This window comes from Apteryx rowi, unplaced genomic scaffold (assembly GCF_003343035.1).
Source record: "Apteryx rowi isolate R43461 unplaced genomic scaffold, aptRow1 scaffold_110, whole genome shotgun sequence".
NCBI lineage: Eukaryota > Metazoa > Chordata > Aves > Apterygiformes > Apterygidae > Apteryx > Apteryx rowi.
In genome coordinates this window covers 451,713-478,373 of record NW_020447309.1, presented here as the reverse complement: position 1 = coordinate 478,373, position 26,661 = coordinate 451,713, and the positions used below count along the sequence as shown (strand labels likewise).

The following is a 26,661-nucleotide window of genomic DNA, read 5'->3' as shown; positions in this document are numbered from 1 at the left end:
GCAGCGCGACGGCGTCGCGCGTCCCCGCGCGCTCGTGACCCTCCGGCCCCCACAGGCCGCTGCGGCGCCCGATGGCGGCGAGCTGCGTCGCGGGGCTGCGTCCGTGTTCCCCCAGCGGCCAGGGTGCGCGTGAGAGTTGCTGTCGGAGAAAGAAGTGGTATTTTCCGCGTTCTCCTGTCATTTGCTGTTCCCTTTCGTGTTTTCATCTGCCAGGCAGTAAAGCGGAGTGTTTGGTAACAATCGCAGGTCAGCTCAGATAAGATCTCTTTTCTTTAAAATACTACCTAGACTTGAATGTTTTCTTCTTTTCAATATTTCCTGCAGTTGAAAGGAATAAAGGATAAAATGAAATTTACTGAATATTTCAAATGGTTTATTTGTAAATCTTGAGAAATAAACTTTAAATATTTTAAAACAGTAAGTAGTACTGTAAAGGGAAGCCCTAAGCTAAATACACAGTCCTGGAAGACAGGACTTGTATTTTATTGATGTCTTGTGCTTTTTAAACGTGAAACACTTCCTTTATCACGATCCAAAGTTTGTAAAGTCTGAGGAAAGGAAGGATGTTTGTATCCTAAGAGAATCTGACAGCTTTCCTAGAGCTCTAATAGAGTAAAGCAAATGTTTTAGTACTTTTCTGAAATTGCTTATTTCAACAAAGTAATTGTTCTTCAGAGGGCTTTTTTGGTTTGGGGGTTTTATTTTTGCCAAGGTATTCTGCTGAGTGCTCTTGCTAAGTATTTCTGCTGAATAATGATACATCCTGAAGATTCAATACCAAGGACTTGTATTAGTCTGAGTAATTTCTGAAGATATAAACAGTTCTAGTCACTGGCCAGATTCTGTTTCTAGTTATTCTAAAACAATGCCAAGTGTATCTAGGGAAGTTAGGCTTGTTCCCAGGAACGAATGCTGTAAGGTCGTGTTTCAAAAATTATTTTTGAGCTGCTCAGTTGCGTGTGCTTTCCTTGCTCTTCCGTGTGATTTGGTAATCAATAGATACAGTTCTGATTCAACCTGACAAAATAGTTGCAATGAAAAATAAAAAAATAAATCACAGGAAGCCATTAAAGTGGTTTATTATATTTTTTTAGTGAGACCAATAAAACCAAGTTGTTAATTTCAAAAACATGCTTTAAAAAAGCTGAATCAGCATTGTTTAATCTACTAAAGCAAAACAATAAGGGTAATGATCTTAAAATGCAAAAAGGAGATAGATGCAGAAGTCCTAAGCTATGCATTTTGAAAATATGTAGGATTCACTTGCATTAGAAAATATACACGCTGTATCTGTGCATGTGTCAATTGTTTCCCATACACAAAGGTTGAAAGCTTATAATGGTGTTCCCCACACAATTGTAAGATGCAGTGTCCAACATGTTCATAAATTGGTAATTAAATACAAGATAATCCAAGAAAGAAAAGGTAACAAGCAATTTGGTATGTATTCCAATACTGCCACATTCAAGTCATTAAAACCTCTGGAGTCTCTTATTTCAGTTGATTTATAGCTTACATTTCGTTGTTTCATTCAAAACCATTCATATAATTTTATTATTAAAATCTTCAGTTTCTTTGATAGAGCCAATATAATTTTCTTGCTCTACACTTTCTTTCCTGGAACATTCTAAGCGGTGGAAGTGTCTGTTATGTTTTGCATAACCTCAAATAATCCTATTCTAAAATCTCACTCAATATACAAAATATCTAGCTATAACTAAAATTGTCTTCGTTTTATGAAGGGAAAATAAATATTCAGCCTGTAGACTGAAACACTGTCCTATTTTTTGTTAGGATTAGTTAGTCTAAATCTTACAAATTATATTAGGCACTGCTGGTTGCAGTCTTCAAAAATAGTTTGTGAGCGCTAGTATTGGCTTTGCTGATAACTGTCAGCATGTTATGAAATCGCAGCGCACTAGAAGTAGGAGCAATTAGCAAGGTCACCAGTGCAGAAAATGCAGCTACCGTACCAAGGACACCTTCTGATGAATACCTGAGATAAAATGAAACATACTCATCTACTCTCTAGTTATTTTCTTCAGGGCACAAACATACTAATGGCCTTTTCAGCAAGATCCCTTGGTCCTGCAAAGCAGTAGGGGCTGGCTATGACAGAGCTAATTGGGAGATAAGTGTCTAATTGCCACGTCAAGTGTCCAAATTTAACTGTTATGAGCTGCTGCTGCCTAACCTTGTAAGTGTGTATGTTTCTGCTTTGGAGCAGGAATGAAACCGTGTCTGGACGAAGTCCTCATTTGCCTGCAGGTCCCAGCCTGGGAGAGAGGCCAAACGACTAGGCCTTTTTAGGGCAAATCTCTGTCTTATTTTGCTACCAGGATTATGGCCAAAGACTCCTCTTGGAAGTCTTGTTCTGAGATGGGGGGAGGAGGGAAGCCCTTCTTCAGTCCGATTCAGAGGAGAGCCTTGACCCAGTCTCCTATGGCCTTAACCAGTATTTGGTTTTCTTGGCAAGTCACAATCTCTTGTCCCAGGAGAGGGCTTTAACCTCAGGCCTGCGAGAGCGGCACGCGTGAGCCACTCTCCAGCCCTTTGGCTGAAGCCATTCTGCTTTGTATAAATAACCAAAGCAAAGCAGGTCAAACAGAAATCAGTTCTGTAACTGGGGGGGAGTTTGCTCTCCCTGCTACGAACGTGTACGCAGCTCCTCAATGTGGAGCAGCTTCAGCAGGAGGGCTTGGGACAAGCCTATCCTTGTGACTCCCAACAGGCCACAGGTTAAGGTGCAACCATAGTTCAAAAGCTTGCTCCAAATCGAGTGGGATTCTAGCACAAGGCTCCCTCCAGTTTGCCCTAGGCAATGTGTTTATGCACTTGTTTAGGTAAGGGGTCTCAAAGGTGAGAATCCTGAGTGGAATTACTGTGTGGCCTGAACTATCTTTGAGGGCTTGGATGAAGGCCCAGTTCTTCTCCTCAGCATCTTCTGCTATTAAGTGAGGGCAGCTGGCTGGCTTCTGTGAAACCCCTTGGCCCATAGCTCATGGTACAGGAAACCTGAACGGATTCAGGCTGCACCTAGAAAAAAAGGCATTGCGGCTGAACTAGCTCAAAGCACCTTCAGGGAAGATGTAAGCCCCTAAGGTCCTGTGGATGTTCCATGCGCTCACATTTTACCACTGGAATTGCAAATATTAGAGTCCTCACTCAAGGCAAAATTTCCACTAACAGCAGAAGCAAATAAATGAGGATGCTTCTATTGCTCAGACATAACAGCATGTTGGGCAGCTTCAGAGAAAGGCCAAGCAGGGTTTTATTAGTGCTGTCCTAACAGCAGATTTTCTGTTCTGTTTTCCACATGTCCTCTAATTAGTCCTCTCCTATTATGGTCTTGTATTTTACACACAATTGCAGAAATAAGCTGGTATCAATGGATTTTGATCTCTGATTGTGCAGTGGTCAGGCAAATAAGTAAAAGATGGAGAATTCAGACTTAATAATTTATATAAAAATCTCTCACGTGCACATCTCTTTTGGAATAGTTTGACAAAACTGACTGAAATACCAGAAAAGTGTTTCAGTATCAGAAGAAAATAATGAAAAGCAGATAGAATCTCTATATATCAAGCTTGTAAACATTACTTAAAAATTGCTTCCTACCATCTTAAATATGAGAAACTTGAAACATATGTTTCTTTACTGTACTGTGTGCTTCCACAAAGAACCTTTTCTCTTAAAAATGCAAGTCTTTTGCTGATTCCTAAGCTGAGCATTGAGAAAATTTGAGTACATTCTAAGATCTTTTTCCCCCTAGATTGAGATATATCAGTCTCAGAGACCAAATTCTGTTCTGAGATACACTCCTATGACTCACTGATTTCAGTAGGGTTGCTTCATTTTGCCTAAGAACAATTTGATAAAGATCTAACTAAGCACTCTCATTTTCTTCCTTGTGATGGAGGAACAGAACCATAACATTAGTCAGCACTTTCTGAATTTTGACCCCCAAAAGGAAAGATACCTAAAGACAGGAGAAATAGATGGAGGCAATTACAAACAGTCATTTGATTGATGGTTGACATTGTTAGAGCTTCAACTGTATGTCAGGTTGCAGTGATGCTGAATTCCCATCTCTGCCGGTGGGTGTTGCTATGGGCAACAGTGCACTGAAGCCAATAAAAAGGAAAGGAAATGAGGGGAAACTCAACCTTGGGGAAGGCTGTAGGGTATACACTATAATTTATGTTATACTTAGCAGTATGCAATATCAAAATTCAGGAAAGCTATGTGTACCTTCCAGCAGTACTATGTCAATCCCTAGTATCTGTTTCTCCCATAAAGTACATATTGCATGTTTTATATGGCTTGCTGCTTACTATCCTGCATCTATCTTTATTCAGGGAAGAAAAAGGTGGTAAAATAATAGCAGAAACATTTCTGTTTGGTGCCTGTATTCACTGCTGTGTAGTCTGAATTTCTGCTCCTTGTCTGCTGCTCTCTAATAGAGAAAATGATGTGGCTCAGTTGTGTACTAACAGATTTCCTTAAATGGTACTGCAGTTTCCAGCTGTTCTCCTATACACACGACTAGTAGCACAGAGGGTTTTGTTTTGTCTTTTTTTGTCTGTAAGAAATGATCAGCATATTTGTTTTTATTTGACTGTCAGACAGATGTAGTCAGCTTTTCAAAGGTGCTCACAACTCGCTTTCCTTAGATTTGTAAACTGAAAATCTCTTTAGCATCTGGTCACTTGGGGCAGGTTCTGATTTCCATTATGTTGGTGCCAGGTCARGGTAGTTCCACTGAAGTAAATGGAGTCTGGCACAGGGGTAAAACTAAGAACTGAATTCAGCTCTAATTTCTTGTGTGACTTTTACCCACAGCCAGACAATCCTGTCTTTAAATCACATTTTTCATAGAGTACAAAAGCATTTTTTTCCCCCCCATGAATGGGAACTCCTAAGCGTTGCAACACGAATCCTCTTGTATCCGGCCATGCAGCAGCAGAAGCACCCTCAAATCATAGATCATAGTTTTGCTGCGCTAGTGATCTCTGCGCTAATGGAAGGAGACCAACTTTCACATAACACTGGTGTCATCATGCAGAACTAGACACATTTGGTTTTGTGACCTATCATGTTTGATTAAACTTTTATGACACCTCTACCACAGACATCGGCATGTGAGCCTTGACTAGTACTCTGCAAGCTCTAATAACATGGTCTTAAATTGTACTGAAGGAACAGCAAGAGGAAGAAGAGGTAGTCAGTCCAGTATGATGGTATTCTTTCCCTCTACCATTTCAAAATGTTCATTTCAATTGGAAATTCTACCAGAAAGGCATATCCATGGTAAACTTTTCAATGTAATGTAAACCTGAAGCACAAGGCAACAGATTTCATTTTTTATTTTTATTTTATTTTCATTAAAGTTCATTAATCTTTTCCTCAGGAGACACTGTAACTTTAAAAAAATGAATGCATTAAAGGAGTATATTTATAAGATCCCCCCCCCCCCCAAATTACCATGCAATATTTTGCCTTTATACAAACTTCCCCTTGCAGGAAAATTTACTGCATTGTTAATATGACTTTCTCAGGAAAGCAGGGACAGGTTGGTATTTTTAAAGATAATAAAGTTTGTTTTTAAATGTAGCAAAGGTAGGCAATTCTAAAGGCCCTGATCAATTACTAAGAAGCTTTGTTGTAAAAAAATACTTCTTTAGAATACAAAGCAAGCTTTTCAGAACATTCAAGCATAAAAGAGGAAGGAAGAGTGAGAGAGGAACATCACAAAAGCAGGCATAATTGATTCATAACATGTACTAAAGAGATGCAAAACAACAATGTAATTACATACTACTCTCTTTTCCTGCAGCTCTTGCATATGAATTGACCAACTTGCATCCCAGTTCTGCTCTGTATTATTAATTTTATTAAGCTGTAAGTTCTTATATTTCAGGCTGTTGTCAGCTTTGTGTGATTTTTACAGCAGCGGCTGAAATGTAGTGGAGCTGAATGAATGCTTCTTGTGCTAAGTCTTCCATGTCGCTCCAGATACCAGCACAGTCACACTGCAGGCCTTTCTTTCAGACCCACTAAGCTTCCAAGTGAAAGCAAACTACTGCTATCAAGATAATATCCAATTAATTAAGCATGTCTGTGAAAGCATTTTTTTTTAATGGCGTGCCTAAGCATATGCAAGCCTCTCAGACAGCTCTTATCGTAAACCAGTGCTGACATTTGCAGGCTTAATTTATGTCTTCAAGAGACACAGTAAAGCTAGAAGAAAAGGAGGATGAGGATGCTGCCTGAGAAGGAAGTCTTTTCTGGTGCAGCTCCTTCCATTTACCTCTGTTCACTGCCACAGAGTCCAGCATGGGCTTCAGTTTCACATTCAGCTTCACTAGACACTGGAAGAAGATAAAAAAAAAGAGAGAGAGAAAATATTGACAACATTTCCACTTTTCTAATTCACAGTCTAGAGGGAAACAGGATAAATGGAGTCTAGTCTGTAGAGCACACTGTGCCCCCCTCACCCCTGGCTGTGCATTCCTGTGTAAGTGAGGCTTTGGTTTTCATTGGCATCTCTATCTCATACTCATTTGATTTGAGGGTTGAGGCTGTAAGGCACCAAAAATGGCAAAAAGGGCTTTGAATAGTTTAGCTTTCTCTTAATCCTTGAARCTGGTCCTTACTTCTGAGGCATCCCCCTCTAAGGCCTGAGGCTATCTGGTTGCTGGTGCCTCTGAGCAGGAGGTCCACTAAGTGGATGGCAAGTTGGACAAAACTGAAATAAGCTTCAAATTCTCTCATGTGCTAGATTCTTATTTCCTGCTATATAACTATAGATGAGTAAACCACAACAGTACTGTGTTTTCCTAAGCTGTCAGAGCATCTATTTCTGTGTGCTCAAAATAAAGAAAAAATTGTCTTTTTAAATTTCACTGAAATCACCTCTTTTCTACTTACCCAATCCAAAGCCCAAAAAAGCAAATGAGAATCATCTGGTTTCACTAAGCTCTGAATCAGCCCCCAAATGATATAATCACCGCATACCTTTGCTAGAAGTTTATTTTGCCTTCTCCTTTAATATCAAACGCGTATGGGGAAAGACCACAATTGCTTCACATAGTTTTATCTCCCCATTAAAAGAGACAGCACCTCCTAACAGCAACACCCAGATGTGAAGAACGGGTGAACCAGTTACCTCCGACGCAGTCATGTAATGTGCTCAGTTTCAGGACAAAGGGAGTTCCTGTTGTAGGGATCTTTTGCAGCGTTTTTCATTAGTAAGAAGTGGGTTCTGCTGAAAGTTGGGTTTCTTGCTTTCTCTGACAGTATGGGAACTATGTATTTGCCATTAAAAAAAAAGGTTGGTGCAGGGAAAAAAAGAATGATAGAGAAGGCAACAAAAGTTGCTCTGAAAGTGCAGAAAATTGGAAGGAAAGGAGAAGGGAAGAAGGTATCTTTGCAGTTGATCTTTTTTATTTTTTGCTTTAAATAGCAGGGTTAACAGCAACCACTTTAAATGGCCCCAGAAGCCCAGACACCACTAAAGAACTGTTTTTTTTAATAGCTAGCCTGCAAACCATGGGAGCTTGGTTAGCTACTGAGGTAAGTCTTGGTAGATTTTTAATTGAGCTATTATATGGTAATTAAGGGTTAATGGCCTGATTTTAAGATGTGCTGAAAACTTGCAGTTTCAGTTGACTTCAGTAGGAAATATGAAATGCTCAGCACTTCTAAAAATCATGCCATAACTACCCTATTTGTATGGAACTTGAAGCAAATCCACTTCAAATTATTTCCTTAGAATATGGCATGGACTGGGCAGATAATTACGCACCCTTGGGCCAGGCCTAAGAGGCAGAGCTTATTGTGGTCTCTGCCACATATAGTATTGCTTGCTGGTGACATTTCATTCCTTTGCTTTAACGGACTTGGAAATATAATGTTCCTGTCACCATACCTTAGAGCTCCCTATTTTTAGCTCTTTATTTCAGATCATCATGTATTTCCCAAATCTCGTTTGGCCCCATCCAAAAAGAGGGGCAGTAACCCATTATAAATCCCTGTGTGAAAAGCTCACTGCTGATGCTCACTAGCACCTGCATTACTGCTACCAAGTCAGTCTAGATTTAGCAAATTAGATATTCAGATCTTTACAGCAACTCATCAGATCCTTTCTGTGCAAAGCGGAGGGCCCTGTCAGAGTGATGCCAGCATCCATCCACTGACAGGTAGAACTTGCTGTTTTTTCTTAAATCTTCAAAATGTTTTCATCAAATATTTTTCTAATATTTTTCCACTTTAAGAATATTTTCCCTGTGTTTGAAAATCAGGACATTTCAAACATCTCTAAGCCCAAAGAGGGCATTCTGCACTCTGACCTCGTCAGCCCCAGGATCTGTAAGCACAAAATTCATTACATTTTGTTCCTGTCATAAATGGTATACAGCAACCTGTGTCTGCCTACAGGCYGTGTAAAGGAGGAGGAGGAGCTCACTGCGACACCCGGCTCGGGCTCAGTGTGGTTGGTCAGCTCTAGGCTAGGTCTGTGTCCTTTCTGTACCATCTTGTTGTCCAAACTTGCCGCGAGACCACAGTGTTCTCAGTTCTAGTAGCAGGGTGGCACGGCCCAGCGCTGTGCCTGTCGCTGCAGCCCGGGATGTATGCCGTGCTCTTAGGGCAGCAGCAACCCCTCTTGCCTCCGTTTCGGCAGCCCCGCAGAGACCGAGGGGTGCTGGCAGGACTGTGGTACTTGAGCTACGCAGATCAGTTCGCTTTGCTCTGCCTGCAGCAGAGCCCTGAGGTCCAAGTAGATCAGGAATGGATTCAACAAGCRTCTGCACAGTCTTACTTTTGTTTCAAGGTCATCACTGTTATCTTATGAGCTGTAAACACATTTTTAAATCCAAAAGCAAATATATAGATTTCCTGTAAAAGTATTATGTGTATCACAGAGTCTAATAACTCACGTGTAACAGAGCTTACCAGTTAAATAACAAGAAGAGGTTACTTAATATACTCCTCATGGTTAACTAATACCATTAAACATTGATAAAATAAATAAAAAGGAGTATTTAAGAAAGAATAAACCATATCTTTGATTTTCAGTTTTACTACAGCACAAGCAATTAATTCTGTTGAATACTTACAAAATATATAGTGTAATTTTAAGAAACTTTATCTTGTAATGCATTAATTTAGATTAGGGATACTTGACAGTGCAGATTTTGCATCTGGTCTATTAAATGTCTTTATTCAGACATTGATTTGATGTTTAAACCACTGCTTACGTATTTAGTATCTTTTCGCTTTGGGACTCCTTCATTCTGATCTGGTCTTTTAATTAAACCTAATACTATAATTCCTATGGAAATTAGCTTTTATTTTATTTTTTCCAGCTACCAAAGCATTTCACTAGGACTTTTCCAATAGAAAGTACACCAATTGGATTTTATTTCTACTTGAGATGTAATTAAAAACTCATTTGATTACTATATTTCTGGCTGTTTTAATTATTAAACTCCTGTAATCAATTCTTTTATGAAGCTTCTGGGAAATTACCTCAAAAGCAACACATTTCTCTCCCTTCTGGCAGGTTCTTGACCATTTACTGAACTACATTCATAGCACCCGTTTCTGATCCGAATTAAACCAACAATTTATTCTTAAAGCTATTTAAGTTTACTTGGCTGTAGCCTAGTCAGGGTTCTCTACCTCTGGGCTGCACTTTTTATTTCTGTTTTACTGCATGAAAATCCCTTGATAATAGTGCTCCTTCATGCTGCTGTTTTTGATGCATGCCTCATAGGAACGGCTTTGCTAGCGATTTGTCTAGTTTGGTATCTTGGTTCTTAAGGCCCAATTTATTATTCGCTTCAGTGGGAAAAGGATTGGTCTTCAAGAGCTGCCTGACATGAGATGCCACCAGATAATCTCATAGCTCCAGAAATACCTTGTTTTATCATGTCTCTGCTTTGCGTCGCAGGAGCGCTTGCTGCCAGCTGCCGCATCTGCACGGCTGCGTGAGGGCAGCCAGCGCTTGGGGGAGTTTCCATTCCCCGCTCCGGCCTTGGCCCTGGGACCTGGATGCCCGTATGGAGTCCCTGTGCTGCGATGTAATTGCCTTGTCACACAGCAATAGGTACAAGATTGGTAACCTTTGCGATTTTAGCCTATTTAGTGTAAAAGTTGTTCTGAATCACAGGCTGTTAAAGCACGCTATGAGAGCAGTCGTGCTGTTGGCCACGCGCTCGGCCATTAGGAAAAGCCAGCTAAGTCTGCAGTTCCCTTCTGCGTCTATGTATTACGGACCTCAAAAAGCGACTAAGCTGTTTCTCAGAGACTTGCCGTATAGCACAGACTTTTCCTACCATCGTTAACAATTTTAAGTACCTTCTGTCACTGTGTACTGCTCTGCCTATGATATATTGTCACAAAGTGCATCTCCTCTCACCCATAGGCTCCTCCGGTACAAAACAAGGTCAAAGGGGCCTTCAGCACTACAGTGATGGCACCTGGGAGAGGGGCAGGGCTGCTTGAGGGAAGAGCTCCAAAGGGGCAGAGCGTGAGATATTCAGAGGAAGCTATTTATGGGGGTGGCGGAAGGGGAGAACAGCTTTTCTTGGCATATAAAGCAAAGAGAATGCAGTAATAGCAGAAGTAGTAAAAAAAAAAAAAAAAAACCCTTCAGAGAGGGGGTGATGGGTAGCAGCAGGCGTTTGTCATTAGATCTTCTCTTTGCTGGCTGGAAGGGCAGTGAGGGGGTGCGGAGGCAGAGGACTCATCTGCTGCGTCAGCTTGGCTCTGGGAAAGGATGTTACTGGAAACATCCAAGATGCAGCACGGATGTGGCCAGAGTCTAAACTGCTAAAACAAATACAACATCTTGTTGTACTCTAATACCAAATCCCTTCAAAGGGGAGCATGGCACTCCCTAACCCACAGATGTGGGACCACAAGGGGCTTTTTTTGGTTTTTTTTTGTTGTTGTTGTTTTTTTGAGGTTCTCATCCAAATATTGACCAGTTCTGACCTTGCTTAACTTACGAGCTTTGACAAGATTACAGCTCATGAAAGTATGGCTGTGGGTCTAATATTTGTAAAGTGATTTTATGGAATAAGACCGTATAAATTCAGTTTTATTACTGAGCACATATCAAAAAGTTATAGGTCACAGTGTTCACTCTTCTTTGGAACCCGGTGCTTTCTAATGAATCACTTTTATTATGTAGGCAGTTTCTAAGTTGAAAGGGAGGACTAGTGACCAGGAAGCTGTAGGGATAAATTGAGATCTGGTGTAAGCATATGAAGCATTGCTGAAGTCAAGAGAGTCGTGACCAGTTACAGCAAAGCTGAACTGGACGCTTGAGTTTTGCTGAAGTGGCTTTCATGAGAGAATACATAGGCCAGAGGTGAGCCATCTATTTGAAAGTCCTTGAACTTCAGATTAGTTCAGATAAACTGGAACCTATATTGTAGTCATCCACAGACTTGATCTTCATAATAAAATTACTTGATGAAAGATGTTTTGAAAAACCCAAAACATKTCTACACATATGCCCCTGTACTAGAAACAAAAAGATCACTGAAAGTCTGCCTTCAGTGGGCCCTCTACAGAAGGTGAAGGGCTTAACTTCTACGAACCTATGGCTGTGCGCTTATGTGAATTAAATAATTGCCTCACTGATTTAGGGCCCTATTTAATCATTACTTTTCTGAAGAAATTACTGTATTTGGGAGGAGGCTGAGGTCATTTAAAAACAATAAACCCCCCCCCCCCAGCAGTCTTCTCACACTTGTTATTCTTTCTAGGACTTATTGAGGAGGAGTCCATGTAGTCAAGTACACAATGCATCAGTGCATTGCTTTTGCATTTCAGCCAGAGAAATTTTTCTGGTGCCTAAAGAAATAACTAGATGAAATTAATAGCACTAACTTCCCTGACAGAAAAGATGAGTTTCTGGTATATCTTCTATAGAAATTGTTAGCAGTGCAGAAGGGAGCTAATTGTGATTGGAAATGGATCTAATAATACATGCACAAGTGGTCAGCTCTTCTGGTATGAGTTAGTGTCATGTTTCTTTCTGGTGATGGTATACTAGCAAGAATAATGTTGCACTCCTTTGTAAGTAACATACATAATATGGATGAATGAGTTATAAAATAAGATTCTCCATTGGTAAAATGTGCCATGTACTTCAGGGAGGAAAATATGTACTGAGGTCCTGGTAACAAAGTGTGCTCTGACCATCATCAAGTGTGTTTTTGCTGTCAGAGGGAAAGAGAGCTACTGAAGGACTGGGTACCTGCTGAAATAGCTCAGCTGATGTGTTGCTATAGTTGCTAGACAAACAGTTAACCTGTCTGTTCATTATAACTGCATAGAACGGCGGTTTTGCCCACAGAGGAGAAGAGCTATTGTTTCATAAGCAACGTCTTGTTTGGCTCTGCTGTTTATTGTTTTGCTTCTATCTAAGGTTTGTGCAAAAGACAGAACATTTCTACCCCTTTTCCTTTCAACATTTTAACCAAGCAGCCGATCAATGTCTTCTGCCTTGCTATTAAATGGATTCTGAAAAACTCTTCAAACCGTATCAGTCTCATATCCTTATTTAGTTCTTTGAATTTGCCCTCAGCTGGGAATTCTGCAGGCAACTGTGAATCTGTTGTGTTAAACACTTACTTGAAGCGTTTCATCCATCATCATTTCTAGTCCTTTTCTGATGCAATGTAGTTTGTGCTTTGTCTTTCTTGAAAACTGAATGGCTGTTAAATTATCCATTTATCTTCTTTCAGATTTGCTGTACAATTTGAGTTCCCTCTATTGGCTGTCTCTTCTACCTTATCTGCTAACTTTTCAATCTACTTCCTCAGACCTTTATATGCATTTCCATACATAACTGCATGTCTTCTGCAATACATTGGGCAGATAATTCTAAGTAAAACAGCAACAGAAATTGCAGTATTATGGATTAATCACTTTTTCTCACAGATCATGATGAAAGCCTTTAATGAAGCCTAGCTTCATTGAAGTCAATGGCAAATGTTGCTTCTTTCCCCCCCCCCCATATTTTCTAAAATGCCTTGGTTGATGACAGTCCTTTCAGTTGAGAACTGTATGGGTTTCCTTTTTGGCATTAGATAACTAATTGAGAAATTGAGGAAGTACTCTAATTTGAAGGGATAAATGTTTCTGCTGTGTCGTCTTCTGAGCAATTTGTGAAACCATGTAAATTCCTGAAATCGTCAATAGTAATACAATGTCGCATGAATAATCTCACCAAATTACAAAGATCTTAACAAAAACAACACTTTCTGTTAATCCCTAAACCAAAAAGCCCTCACTGCTGTTAGGAAACAAAAAAAGAGGACCAGACCTTTGTGCTCCTTGTTAAAAAAAAGGCGTAGGTGATATGCACAGACTCAAAAACCTTGCTCTGAAACCTCCTAAATTATCCATATTACACTATGAAATAGCGACTGACTTAGAGGGGAATGCAAATAAAAGCATTCCATTTTCTTTTTCTGGTTTTCCTTTTGTTCTATTACTCTTCTTCACCTCTTCTCTCCATTAATACAAAAGTAGCAGAAAAAAGACTCTTAGGTTAACGGTGTGAGGTAACAAAAACAGTCTGCTGATGTCTATTCCATTCCTGGGAGTTGGAAAATAGTCATAGCATCTGAATTTTTCTCAAGGTTCAAGAAAATTAATTCTGGGTTGTCTTGTTTAGGTTCATCGTTAGTAGAAAACTCACAAGGAAACAGAAGTGCTGAATCTAGCTGAGTTCCTATTTCAGGGCTGCAGAGATCCTTTTGCAGTGCTAAAATCTCCTTTCCCAGGGACAAACAAGATCCTTAGCTACCAAATCCCCCCAGCCCAGTGATTTGGCATAATTAACGTGATTAAGTTTCTTCTGCAGCAAATTTCTTACAAACACAGCAGAATATGCTGCACCTGCTCTTCCTTGGATAGTACGGCTAAACTTTCCCCTGGGATTTCAACAGAAAGTGAAACTAATTTAATCTGCCAATTTCTGTACAGCCTTAGCCTATCACATGCTGCATCCTGAAACTATCTATCTGCCTAACTAATCCTTGCCAGCCAAGCATTCCCGGGAAGCACAGATGCATTATCTTTCACTGTCTGTGTCCAAGTCAAATGTCAGAAATAAGTGCTGCCAAAGATGTGCATCTTTAGGGTATTCTTTAGGATCTATAGAAAGTTATCCTCTTCTTCCTTCAACAAGCTATAAAGTTGATGTCAACGGGAATTGCACAGACCTGATCAAATTGCTTTCCACGAACACATTTTCTTTATAGCTTAGTCTTGGGTTTTTTTTGTTTTGTTTTTTTTTGGTTAAAACACTTCTGAACAACTTGTGAACACATTTTAGTGAATATTTGTAAATTGTTCATGGTGAATAACTTGCTACCTAATGCTATCCCTGCCCCCTAACTAGGTGGAAACTTTTAAAATAGAACAGCAGTACCCTGACTTTTGTACAGACAGATGCAGTCATGGGTTAAACGAAGGGTACAATAAGCCATTTTGAAACTGTTCATACAGACAAGCTCTTTCCTATTAAACAATTTTAAAAGTTTTTTTAGTTGCAACTATAGAGGTCAGAAACATTTGAACCAAAATGTTGTTGTTTTGGTTACATCCAGCCACTTTTGCCGGAGTAAGGTCTAAGCCATCCCATACAGCCTATTCTGGACAGGAATACACTTCTAGAGCAGTGATCAAACCCTGAATTTCTCATACAATTTTTCCTTAGGCAGAATTGTTACTGAGGGAATGAGGGAAAAGGTAGAAGTGATAATTAAAAGGGCTGTATCAGGACATGGCACTGTAAACGTGATTCTTAAAGCATAGCTTTTTCTTCTCTGCAAAGGAATATTAAAAGGTTAATCTCCTGCCTTTTTAAGTGTAACTGGAGTTTAAGCTTTTGGCACAAGCCACTATGTGTGCATATATGCTTTCAATTCAGGTGTCAAAGCCAACTCTTGTACAGGAGAAGTTAAAGCGCAGTTAGCCATGATTGCTGGAGAGTTCTGTCCATTTTCCCTACACTTGGCAGGAACTCTGCCACTTGCAGTACCCTGTGCCTTTCTTGTATGCTTACGAGCAGAATAGATGCTTTTGCAGCTACATTGTTATAGGGGCATTATTCTAAAGATGAATGTAATTACAAGGCTAGACATTATCTTCTGAAGGAAGACAGGCATATAAGAGCACTTGTAGTTGTAGACTGAGTAACTGTATTTCCTTCTGAGCATGTCAAGCAATGTGATAAAGAAGGACTTTTACTGTCTCTCCACAGTAAGTCTAAAAAATTTAAAGTACTTGCTGGAATAAACATAAATGTTTCTACTCTTCCCAAATTCCTCCTAGACTCTTGGATGGAATAATGCAAATTCACTTCTGTATATTCTGTTATATGTCTGAAGCTCTTAATACCCAAGAAAATCTTGAATAGCACTAAAAATAGCACTAAAATGGAGCAGTTCAATGAAGCACCAAGGTAGAGGTGAGCAGGGCAATCTCAGGCACATATAAGTCGTGAGCTTTTTATCTCCCACAAAGACATCTCCCTTAAATTTAAATAGCTGCTGTCATTGCCACTGACTACCTGACTATGCATTTATCTGGCCAGAAGCAGAGTGCACAGCCTTTGGCCCCGCTATTCATGGTGCTACTGTCTCTGCCTAACAATACTGTGAACAGAGCTTGGCTTCTTTTACCATCTTTTGTTTGCAGTGGATCGCTAAAGCTTTGATGTTGTTTGTGAGAAAACTAATGATAAAAAGAATAAGATCTGCACTTTCCCGCTCTGTCTGCTCCCCACAGAGAAATCTAATCTGAGCTAGGGAAATGTGTGACTGATTCTGTCTTAGGTACACGCAGACCACAGGGTCCAGGATAGGAATCTGATGGTGTTAAAATCGAGCCTCTCTCTACTGCAGCTTCAGAGAAATGGTTTGTCTTAGCAATCCAAATTCTGTGTTTCTGTTACACAAACATGCATGTCTAATAGGTACAGAATACTTTATCTGTATGGTGAATGCAGCTGTCAGTGTAGCCATAGTGCTTTATTTTCAGTGGGATGTTTTAGACTTTCTGCTTTAGTTGCATGTGTTCCCCCTTTATAGAATGCCCTAGACAAAAAAAGGGGATGATAATTTCATACTGAAGCAACATAAATAGATTTGAAATGCTCTACAGTTCCAAAATATATATTTTTCCATATAAATGATTATTCTAATAAGCTTGTTTCTCATCTCTACTGATGAACACTTTCCTTGCTGTCATTTTTGAATGAAAAGCAAATGTTATGCAGTAAAGTGTAACTAAAGCCCCTAACTAAAATTAGAGCTTCAGAGTAAATGGATGGCTGTTCTGCTACTCAGGGCAAAACTCCACTGTCACATAAAAATACTCTGATCAGTGATCACTACAGTAACAAAAAAGTAAATTCAATAAAATTATAATGTCCCAAGTGTAATAAAAAGCAATGAACAAAAAATTGGAAAGCTTTTATCTTCACAATCCTTTAATACACAGTGTGAAGGAAACAGATTTGATTACTAAGGTATTTTGAAATTGGAGATGGCTTCATTCCCACATGGAACAGTGTATGCGGGGCAGATCAAGGGAGCAGAGCCATGGCTTACCTTGTGACAAGAGTGGAGTTGGGCTTAGGGAGTGCCCCTTCACCAGCAAACACAAAAAGGTTTTGGATTTAGACACTTGGATATGGGAAATTTGTGTGTGTGTGTGCAAAATGTCCTCAGTTCTCATTATGTGTCTATATTCAGCTTCAAACTTCATGTTAGCTCATGTAGCATATTATCTCTATCTTTGACTTTCTTCAGGGTTGGACCGTCCCTGTTCCCAAGGGACAGTAAAACAGGATTGCTCATGGAAGATGCACAAATCTTGAGGATTTGCTAGTCACTTGTAAACCTTCTCACAAAAAAGAAGAGGCCAAATCAAGAAAATAGTTTCTAGAGAGTGAGCAGTGTCGAGATATACATCTCCCTGATAAAAGAAAGAGATGTGATCATGTTGGGGCAAAAAACCCTGCTCCTCAAAGAGGCTTGTCATAAGCTACTCTGAGGAAAGGCAGAGAGGAGACCAGATACATAAGGAGGAAGTAGAGCCAAAGCTCCCCAGCTATCTGATCAGATCCTAAAGAATGTGACAGAGTAGAGAGAAAAATGAGGCAAGGAAGGCCATATACGTGTGGCTTTTTTTTTTAATCTGGATCTGTATCTCTTTTGTGCAAGGAATAATCCTGTAGAAAGCTCTGCAAAGTCTATATAGTGTTTTAACTATCAAGCATTCTTCATGAGCTAAGCTGTGACCCAGAGTGCCCGCAAGCTTGGACTCTGGAGAAGGTATGTGATGGTGTGGTCAGTGGCACTGGTGTGGTGTCTGGAGGTCAGTGATTACTCCTGGAAGTCTGGGCTCTAACGTTCCTTCTGTACTGGAAGGTGTACTTTACTTAGAAATCTGCAGGTGCCAAGAATAGCCTACTCTTGGGACTGCCTCAAACAAATAAAATCTTGTCACCTGCTGCTGCAGGGGGAACTCTGCTACAGATGTGACATTTTCTGCATTTACATTTGCTTTTCGGTCTGCTTTCTCTGAAACATAAGTTGCACAGTTATATAATAATAACGTATGTGCCGTTAGTCAGCCTGATGTGCTAGTCTTACTGCTTTCCTGGTTAAAGCAAAACTTCTCTCTGACTTTAATGGGAGTTGCCAGCATTCACTGACTGCTGGGACCATCTCTGTTGCATGGGTGTCAAGTAGAATGGGGCACAGCATAAGGTCCTGCTGCAGTAGCTCGGTTGGTATGGGTGCATGTTCTCCTGCAGAGTTCCCTTCAGGGCTTCACACACGGGCATCTGCCCACACGGACTCAGGACTTCTAATCCCTAATAACAGAAATAACTATATGCAAAAGCCTTGATTTTGTTTTCTGTAGTTTAATGTTGTAATTTTGATAGCAAAATGAGTGTCAAATGTTTATGTCAAACATACGGTTTTTATAAGCACTATGCTATTGAGCTGTATAAGCACCGCTAAGATTTTACTAATTTGTCAGCTGCCACTCTGCCTCTTTCTGTTGCATTTGTAATGATGTAACCCATTCTGTCCCCACATGCTGTCCCTGCAACCTGTTACAAAGGCTAGAATTTTAAAGAATGTATTTAGAAAGAAAAAAAAATCCAGGACTTAGCCATAGTTGTAGTGTGTTTAGCCAGCCCTAAGCAGAGGATTTACAATGCCTGAATACACTGCTGATGTGATATGTGTATTGAGGTTTGATTAAGCCACATATGAAAATTAAAACTTGGCTTCATATTCAAGAGAGCATCTCACACAGTGTGATACTATGACATCAAGTTTTCTGTTTACCCCTAAGGCTGCTGCTGCAATGACTTAGAGGTTTGATGGTGTCTCTTTTTTAAGTTGTTGAGCAGCAGGCTAATAGCTGCACAGCGTGATGCAAAGACAGCAGAAAGCAGGGAAATCAGATGTGAATATATTCCCCAGAGATCTCCTGCTAAGATGGAGCTAACTAACCAGAGCTTTAGTGCTCCGATCTAGTCTTCCCATGCAGAGGATGGTCTGATTATCAGCTCTTCCTACTTTATTGTACTCTTTGGATTACAGATGCTATTATAAATCATGAATTCTGGTATAATATGCATTCTAGTGTAACTATTATATTGAAAGTAAGATTGTTTTTAAAGAGTTTTCTTCCAAGGTCAGTTCCCTACCTCACATAATGTCCAAGATGAGTTTGGTAGTTTAAAAAATGTAAGTCTCTATGGGTCTTCTGTGCTTACTTTGTCTTAATTGCTTGAAAGCCATAGATTTACAGTTTATTTCATCATGACAAAGACTGACCTGTCCTAAGGAAGGGACAAGAACACTGGCAAAGCTGTAGCCCACTTGCTGTTAATACCAGTGCATGTTATCGTGTCACACAACAGGAGTTGTCTTTACTGCTGGGCAGTCCCTTCATTACTACCACAGCTGCAGCCTCAGATGCCACAGGGTACAGAGGGCAGGGGAAACGCATCATCCTTCTTACCTCAGTTGCTGTTGGTGACACATCTGGTCTATAAAAATGAAAAGAAACTGCTAAGCCATTTTTCCATGTGTGTAAGGAAGCTACATTCACACACATTTTCAATAGTATAATGTGAACAGGGGAGCTGGTACCTGTTGCCCGACGTTTGGCTTTGTATCATCATTGACTCACTCCGTGGAGATGTGTGGCAGTTTGGGTGCAATGGTAAAAGGGAGAACATCCTTGGAATTCCCCAGAAATGCCTAGTGAGAACATGTCCATATTTTCTCAGACACTGAAGACTAAAGTGGCGGTCTTTAGTGGCATAAGGCTGTCTGTGTGCTTTCAGTGAGTAGCAGGATACTGGCTGACACAGTTATTGATGGTTAAGATTCTGTAGTGTTATTTTCTGTTTATCATCCTGCCTGCATAGCTCTGCTTTGTATACAGATAAGAGAGAGAAAAACTTAAAACAGTGAAGCTTATGTTACACGAGTCAAGTTCTGAAGCTGGTTTAATCCAAGTAGAGAAACATTATTTTGGTCATTCATAGCCCTAGTAAAGTAGTACTTAGGGACTTATAATTTATTCCAAGCACCTAAACAAGCTGTGTGGATGAATGATTAAAAGAGTAAACTCCAAGTTAAACAGCACACAGGTTGAACCACAAATCATTTGTCGCTGACCTTGAAGCCTTGGCCTACAGTGCCCCTTAACAGTTTGGAAAGGAGCCAGAACCGAGTGCAAAGGCTCAGCCCTGAGCTTCCCTTTGGGTCTCACAGACTCAGACCTGTGCCCAAAGACAAGCAGCACCTACCTAGAACATCCCGCTGGCACCGCTCTGCAGCGCAGACCCCATCTTGCTACAGTGAGAATCATTTTGTCTCAAACACAGTAAACTGTTGCCTTAACAGCTTTTAGAACTTAAAGAGAAATTGTATTTACAGATATTACCATCTTCAGGGAATCTGAAAATTTCTGCATAGAATTCAGACTTTTGGTAAAGTCAAAGAAAGATAAGAGTTCAAACAGCCTCCAAGGCTGCACTGTAAGCTAATTTGTTTTCCCTAGAGAGGGAAGAACAATCTTCTCCTGACTCTACATGAGCAGTAAGTAAAAATTACCTCATACAAAGGCATGCAGATGCTATCAATCCATTCCAGCTGCAGCCTGGGTAGTTCATCTTTCCTGTTCCGATCAAAAATGGCCTGAATTGAGAAGGGAACAAAACTGTCATGCTTTATTACACCGGAGTATTTTACAGACACATCATTCAGCACTTTGGAGCTATGATCAAATTCTCACAAACAGAACACTTTGTAAACCATAATCAATCTTTGCAGCAGCCTTCTTACTGCTTTGTCTGGCTTGAAAAATAAACTGTTTATTTTCAATCCTGTTTTGAAATTTGTAGGCTGAATGTATTTAAATTTTATAATTCTGTAATGTAAAACAAATGCTCTGCAGTTGACTTTCAGCTGGTGAAAAACCTCCTGCTGCAGAAATGTAAAGTAGATACCTTTGAGTAGAAATTTCCTTTTTCTTGCACAGGGTTTTCCAGATCAGCAAAATGAACAGTGAAGGATCTGGGCTAGCTCCCTCCCTCACAATTACAGACCCTTTTTGCAGAACCAGCCAGGTCTGTGAAACCAAAGGGTGGGGAATCAACAGACCAATCTTGGGAGCAGTTACCAGTTTGTTCCTCTGGAAACAGCTTAATTCATTGCCTGCTGGGCACCCCTAAGGAGAGGATTACAGAGGCCAAAGTTGATGTTTAAGAGGCTCAGTAACTGGCTGCACTGCCCTATGAAAGGAGATGGAAAAAAAAAAGTTATGAAGAGTTTGAAAGTGAGTTTCCTCTGTGACCTTAGATTACTTGGGTCCATCAGCCTGATGTTTCCTTCTACTGGATCTTAGTCCTCCTCTACTGGCTCACCCACACCACTCACCTAATGTCTCTTTTTACTGTGAATATGCTAAGTTTTAAACCTTCCTGTCTTTTTCCATGGAAAGTTTGTTCTTATTCTGGGCCCATCTCTTCTAGGTTTGATAACTTACTTTTGTAGAACCTCTCTATCTTCCAGAAACTCAATTATATTATGTTGAATGTCTGGTTGAATTCATATAGTTGTAGCCTGCTGTATAGGTATCCCAGTGTACTAAATAAGATGTGGAGATAAGATTCAAGGACTAAATGATCTTAAAAAGAGAATCTGGGGTGGGATTTTGGAAAATTCTATGTTTCCTCTTCAAATCATTTTGAAAATTCCTGTACTTTTCAGATTTTTTAAGCACAATGCAAGAAAAAAATCCTCAAGTTATCAGACAAAATATCACATTATTTTACTGACAACTCTCTTCTCTATCTTATCTAACCAGCAGCAATACCTATTTAGGTGGCTTGTCATAGGGATATGTCACAAAATACATCAGCAACTGATCTTGTTTAAAAATTCCTCCTTATCAGTATGGTAAAATTCCACACATGATTTTGATCCTTAGACATCAGATGTTAGAACTGATGAACTCCATTATTAATTACTGGTCTAATCTCCAACATAAAACACTTGACACATCACTTAACTGTATTCTTGGGAACTGAAGGGCCAAACAGAGAGGAAAATCTTCCTTCACGTTGTATTGCTTCAAAGCATGCCAAATGTGGGCCCCGAATGATTGTATTCCTCGGTGTAAACTGAAGAGCCCAAAGGAAGAGTGAGAGGGCTCCTATGATGGAGGAAATGCTGCAGATACAATACAATAGCAATACATTCTTCTTTCCCACCTGTCTAGGCTGTTGGATGCAGATTTTTCAAAAGATATGAGGAATCCAGAAGGAAGCTCTGACTTTGGTCTTTCTCTGCACTTCTACCAAGTCCAGAGTATGACTAAAATGTAAGACGTAACAGCACACTTCAGAATAATTCTTAAGGTTGCTAGACCTGGGCCATTTGAACTGGAAATCATTGCTACTTGAAGACAGTAACATTAATGTGTGTGTTGAAAAAAAAATTACTTGTATGCTTTTATTAGCATGAGAAACACACTTTGTAGCTTTTGTAGACATGGTAGGAAAGGCACATGTTATAGGGAATGAAACTTGCAGTTACTCAGGACTAGATTTGGTCCCAGAATTGTTAGTGCCATAACTGATATTGATTACTGTACTACTGGATTTTAGCTACTCTTTTACTGGGAAGATGTACGCACAGAACAACTGTAGAGAAATCCATTAATTTCCCCAGCTGTGATAGTGTACAAGTGRAAAGCCATTTATTGTAGCTGAGCCTTGTTTACTTCAAACTGATTAACTTTTTGACTTCATTATATCTCCACAGGGAGTATGCTCATGTGCAAATATTACCAAAGCGAGAACAAGTCTGAACCAATGGAACTATCTCCTTTTATTTTTAAAAGCATAAACATATTTGTGAATGGCTTGTAAGTTAAATTCTTTAGAGAACTTTCTTGTTTCCCCTCTCCTGTTTCATCCAGATCAACATTTTGCAGGTATTTAACCTGGATAAGATTTTCTCTTCAAATCATTCACTGAAAACCTTTATGAAACTTTTCTTTCTCTTAGTTTTTTTTGACACTTTATACTCATCTGCCTATCTTCCACTTAACACACTGGTCTGTCATCCAGAGTGTTATATTTAGTTGCATACTTACAGAAATGCCTTTTCAGCATTTGATACATCAAATATCACAAAYAGCAGATGGCTGCAGCATAAAGTAAACTTGAAAATTTTGATTTCCTTAACTATCTGGTGATGTCTGGTTTGAATACTGTGCATTAGAAATAATACTTGTTGCTTTAGAAAATTAACAGGGAATAGGTACAGAAGATGGAGAGAAGGACTCAATGCAAATATAATTGAGTTGACTGGAGAGCTCTATACATGGCTCTCAATGCACCTCGTTGGACAGAGCTTTTATTTATTTCAAGATATTTCTCTCCATACAAAATACAGTTTGTTTTCCTGAATGAATGCAATGATATTTTCTTACCCTATCCAAGTGAGTAGCTATTTCAGAAGTGATAAAAACTTACCGAAGGGGTGAGTTTGAGTTCAGATCTTTCTCTGTCTCCTTGTTCAAAGAACTCGCTGGTTACCAGTTCAGCTGCCTAAAATATAAATCATGATAAAGATTAGAGTTCTTGTTACATAATTTTTAGGGTCATGAGGCTATGACTTTAGCCTGTGCTTAACTGTAAATGAGTTAATAGTCCCACCTACAATAGTGATGTTCGTAAACCTTTCAGAACTGAGCACACAGTGGCTACAGATAGCCATAATCACCTACAGGCACATTTTTATCACCTGTTAATAAGGAACTAGGGGAATTACAATGCAACATGGAGGTAATGCTCATTGCAGTTCCATGTAACTTATTCAAGTATTGAGAAAGGAATGGAGAATTATGGTTTCTTGTTGGCATATATAATTATCTCCGCACAAATGCTTTGTAAGGTGTGCAAGAGCTCTCTGGGTATTTACAGGCTGTTACCTTACTGAACAACTTCTCTTGTCAAAGAAAATTAATTAACAAGTAACCTCTGTTGCCTGAATATAACATGAGATCATAAAAGGGTTTTTTCCACCAGGCTTTATTTTTTTTCTGTGACTGTCATCACTATAGGAMCTGAACATCTAAATGTGAACTCAGATTATGATTATCATATTGGATTAAATGCAAGAATTGGTGGGATGGAAGGTGGAATGTGTCTTTCTGATTTTTGTGAATGAAGATGTTTTTCTATTCAGAAGAGGTTGTGCTTCTTGGAAGAATGAGAGATTTAAAAACAGATTAGTTGTGGAAACAACAAGAGTTTCAAGAAGTCACACACTGAGCAATCCTGATATAGTAGCCTAAACAAATTCTACTCTTTTTCATATGTGGGGGTTTAGAAGGTAGGTGCACATGTGACATGTGAGATGCAACAAAAGGAAACTTATCTACTGAAGGTGGCATCCAGTAAATTTCTTGTCATGCCTCCTTATTGTTTTCAAGTGCACTGATGGAAAATGATTTCATAATACCATGGCACAACAGAGTTCTCTCATAAAAATCTCAAAAATTCTTGATCATGCAATTGCCTGGTAGGTAACATTCACAAATCCTAAGCTTGCTATAATTGAAATAGCGAATCTCAAAAAAAATTAKTAGTAGGTGAAGTGATGTTATAAAATACTCTTAAATATTCAGCCAGGCTACCACACAGTTTGGAACTTTATAACGTATGAAATCCCAGCACACTAAAAAATTCTGGATCAATACTCCAGATAGATGAATAATATAACAACTTAGCAGCAATTAAGGGTTTGCCAAGTGTATTGTATAAAATTAATCAAGATGTATTCTCACCCCTGTGTCTCACTGCTGTTCTCATCCTGTTCTCCTTGTGTCCCTTTCCCTCTTTTTTTGTCTGTTTCTATCTTGTCCTCTTAAAGTTTGCCTTTGCACATTTATCTATATTCCCTTTGATTCATATATTTTGATCTCTTTCTCCCTCACTTCTCACGTTCTTTTCCTTTATGCACAGTTGAGGTCCAAATATCTCCCTTGCTTTTCCTCTGTGGACTTTTTGGCCTCTCTGCTCAACCAGATGATGCTTCAATCAATCCCAGACTGGACTTTTCAACATGAAGTAAACTTGTACACGAGGCTGCAGAGGAATTTTCAGCAGACCTCAAAAATGATAAGAGTAAAAAAGAGTTTGCCAGAGGCTTCAGGACTGATTCAGCACCAAAGCACAAAGATTCACAACATGGAAGCAGATCCTCACTGACATTTTGGCTGTCAAAGAAAAAGGAGAAGCTACTTGGGTAAAAGAGGAAAAATGTGGAGGAATTCCACAATACCACAGCTGTGGTTAGGTGGTACTGAAAAGACTTGTGCCCCTTTTTCCCACTGCAGGATAACAGCATCCTCCCTAATTTCTGTGAGAGGTAATCATATTCTGGCTGAACAGAATAACAGCCTTAGAAGGACTCTTGTCATAGTCTGTTTATAAAAGCAAAATATATTCATTTGACAAAATTGCAAGCTGAGCTGAAGCCCTTACCACATGAATGCTTTTTGTCTGAGTTAATGTGCATGTACTACTGCAAAAGCATACAAGCCCTTTTCAGCTTCTACTACCTTCCTTGTCTTTCTCCAAAAAATCTGGCTACTCCCATCTCACTAGTTCTCTTGTCTAGCTTCTCTTCTTCACCCCATTTTTTTTAACAATCACTTTGTCATTAAGCTAGTCAAATTCACACCAGCTTCTTACCTACGCTGAACTGCACTCGTGTATTTTCTATTTGCCTGTTGATGCTGTATATTCCTCCAAAACCCCAATTCCCAACATAGCCTGCTTCTGCCTACTTGTTCTGGATCTGAAGACAGGACAGAGTATTATTAGCATGGGAAAGAGGAAATATTAATGATGGATGTTGAGTAAGGAAAGATGCCTGAAAGCGGGGAAATCATGTGGTAACGGACAAGACTCTTGGGACGAGCCTTGGTCCAGCAAACCAGCAGCTTGCTTTCTCACATTTTAGTTGTTGCTGTAGCAAGTGCTGGACCTGAGTATTATGTATACTCAGGGCCTAATCAGCAGCAAAAGCCTGAGGTTTTTTTTTACTTCTAAGTACAGGATGCTAAATAAGGCTCTATACTGCACTTGCAGTGTTCCCATCACTGTTGAGCTAATTAGCACATTTCTCTTATAAAAACTGAAGATTTGATGTTAATCAAGGTCTGCAGATCATCTGCTGGTGTTTTTGCTTTAGGGAAGATTCTGCCACTGCCATGTACACTACGAAGAAAAGCTTTGGGACAAACCAAGCAAGCAAAACTACATATGGCACTTTTTTTGTTTAATCTATCCGTTTTTAAATACAGATTTAAAAGGTTTGTAAGAGGGGCAGAGGTTATAAAACCAGATCTCTTCAGGTGCCTGCATACTGCTCACCAGCATGTGCAAATGAACAGATTATGCAATAAACTATTCCTTGCAGAAACCCCCTGCTATTTTTTTTTTACAGCGTTAATACTGCTGTAAATTGATTCCAGTTTTGGTCCCTTGTAAGACAGGGCCCTGGGAATATTGTCCCACCAGTCCCGCCTCTTCCCAGCCCTGCTATTAATCATGACTTGCCTGTCTTGAAATCTCCCACGGTTTGGTCACAGCTCCAAGGTCACAGGCTGTCATTAGCATTGATCTGAAAAACAGAAATGAACAATACAAGCTGAATCAACCTTTGTTGGGTTTCTGAACAACTCCATTCTGGATGCATAAATAAATAATACATATATAAAATGTCAGCCCCGGCACCTCCTTTTCCTCCAGAAAAGAATGACGTTTGAAATCTCAGCCATCAGCGTTGCTTTTACATCACAATTGTGCCTAGGAAGCCTAATGTATTGCAGGTCATCAGAAGACAAATTTTTGGTACTGTGCACTGCACACTGGAAAAGAAATGGTATTGCAAGAGAGTAACTGCTAATTTTGCAATACTCCTAACGCTATTTATTATTTATTTATTATTTAGATAATATACCAGAAAGCATGTGCTTCACATGATGTAAGTAAGGGTATTATTATATAAT

General features: G+C 39.6%; 1 protein-coding gene across 1 annotated transcript in view; it reads right to left on the bottom strand.

Moving 5' to 3' along the window:
• Positions 1-6,209: 6,209 nt before the first annotated feature.
• The window catches only part of PDE11A (phosphodiesterase 11A), a 124,944-nt gene continuing 104,492 nt past the window's right edge, over positions 6,210-26,661 (bottom strand). Inside the window, exons 16-19 of the mRNA XM_026075391.1 lie at positions 26,206-26,273; positions 23,114-23,184; positions 20,184-20,267; positions 6,210-6,371 (exon numbers count right to left, since the gene is read on the bottom strand). Of these exons, the coding sequence (XP_025931176.1) occupies positions 6,210-6,371; positions 20,184-20,267; positions 23,114-23,184; positions 26,206-26,273 (385 nt within the window). The remainder of the gene's footprint in view (positions 6,372-20,183; positions 20,268-23,113; positions 23,185-26,205; positions 26,274-26,661) is intronic.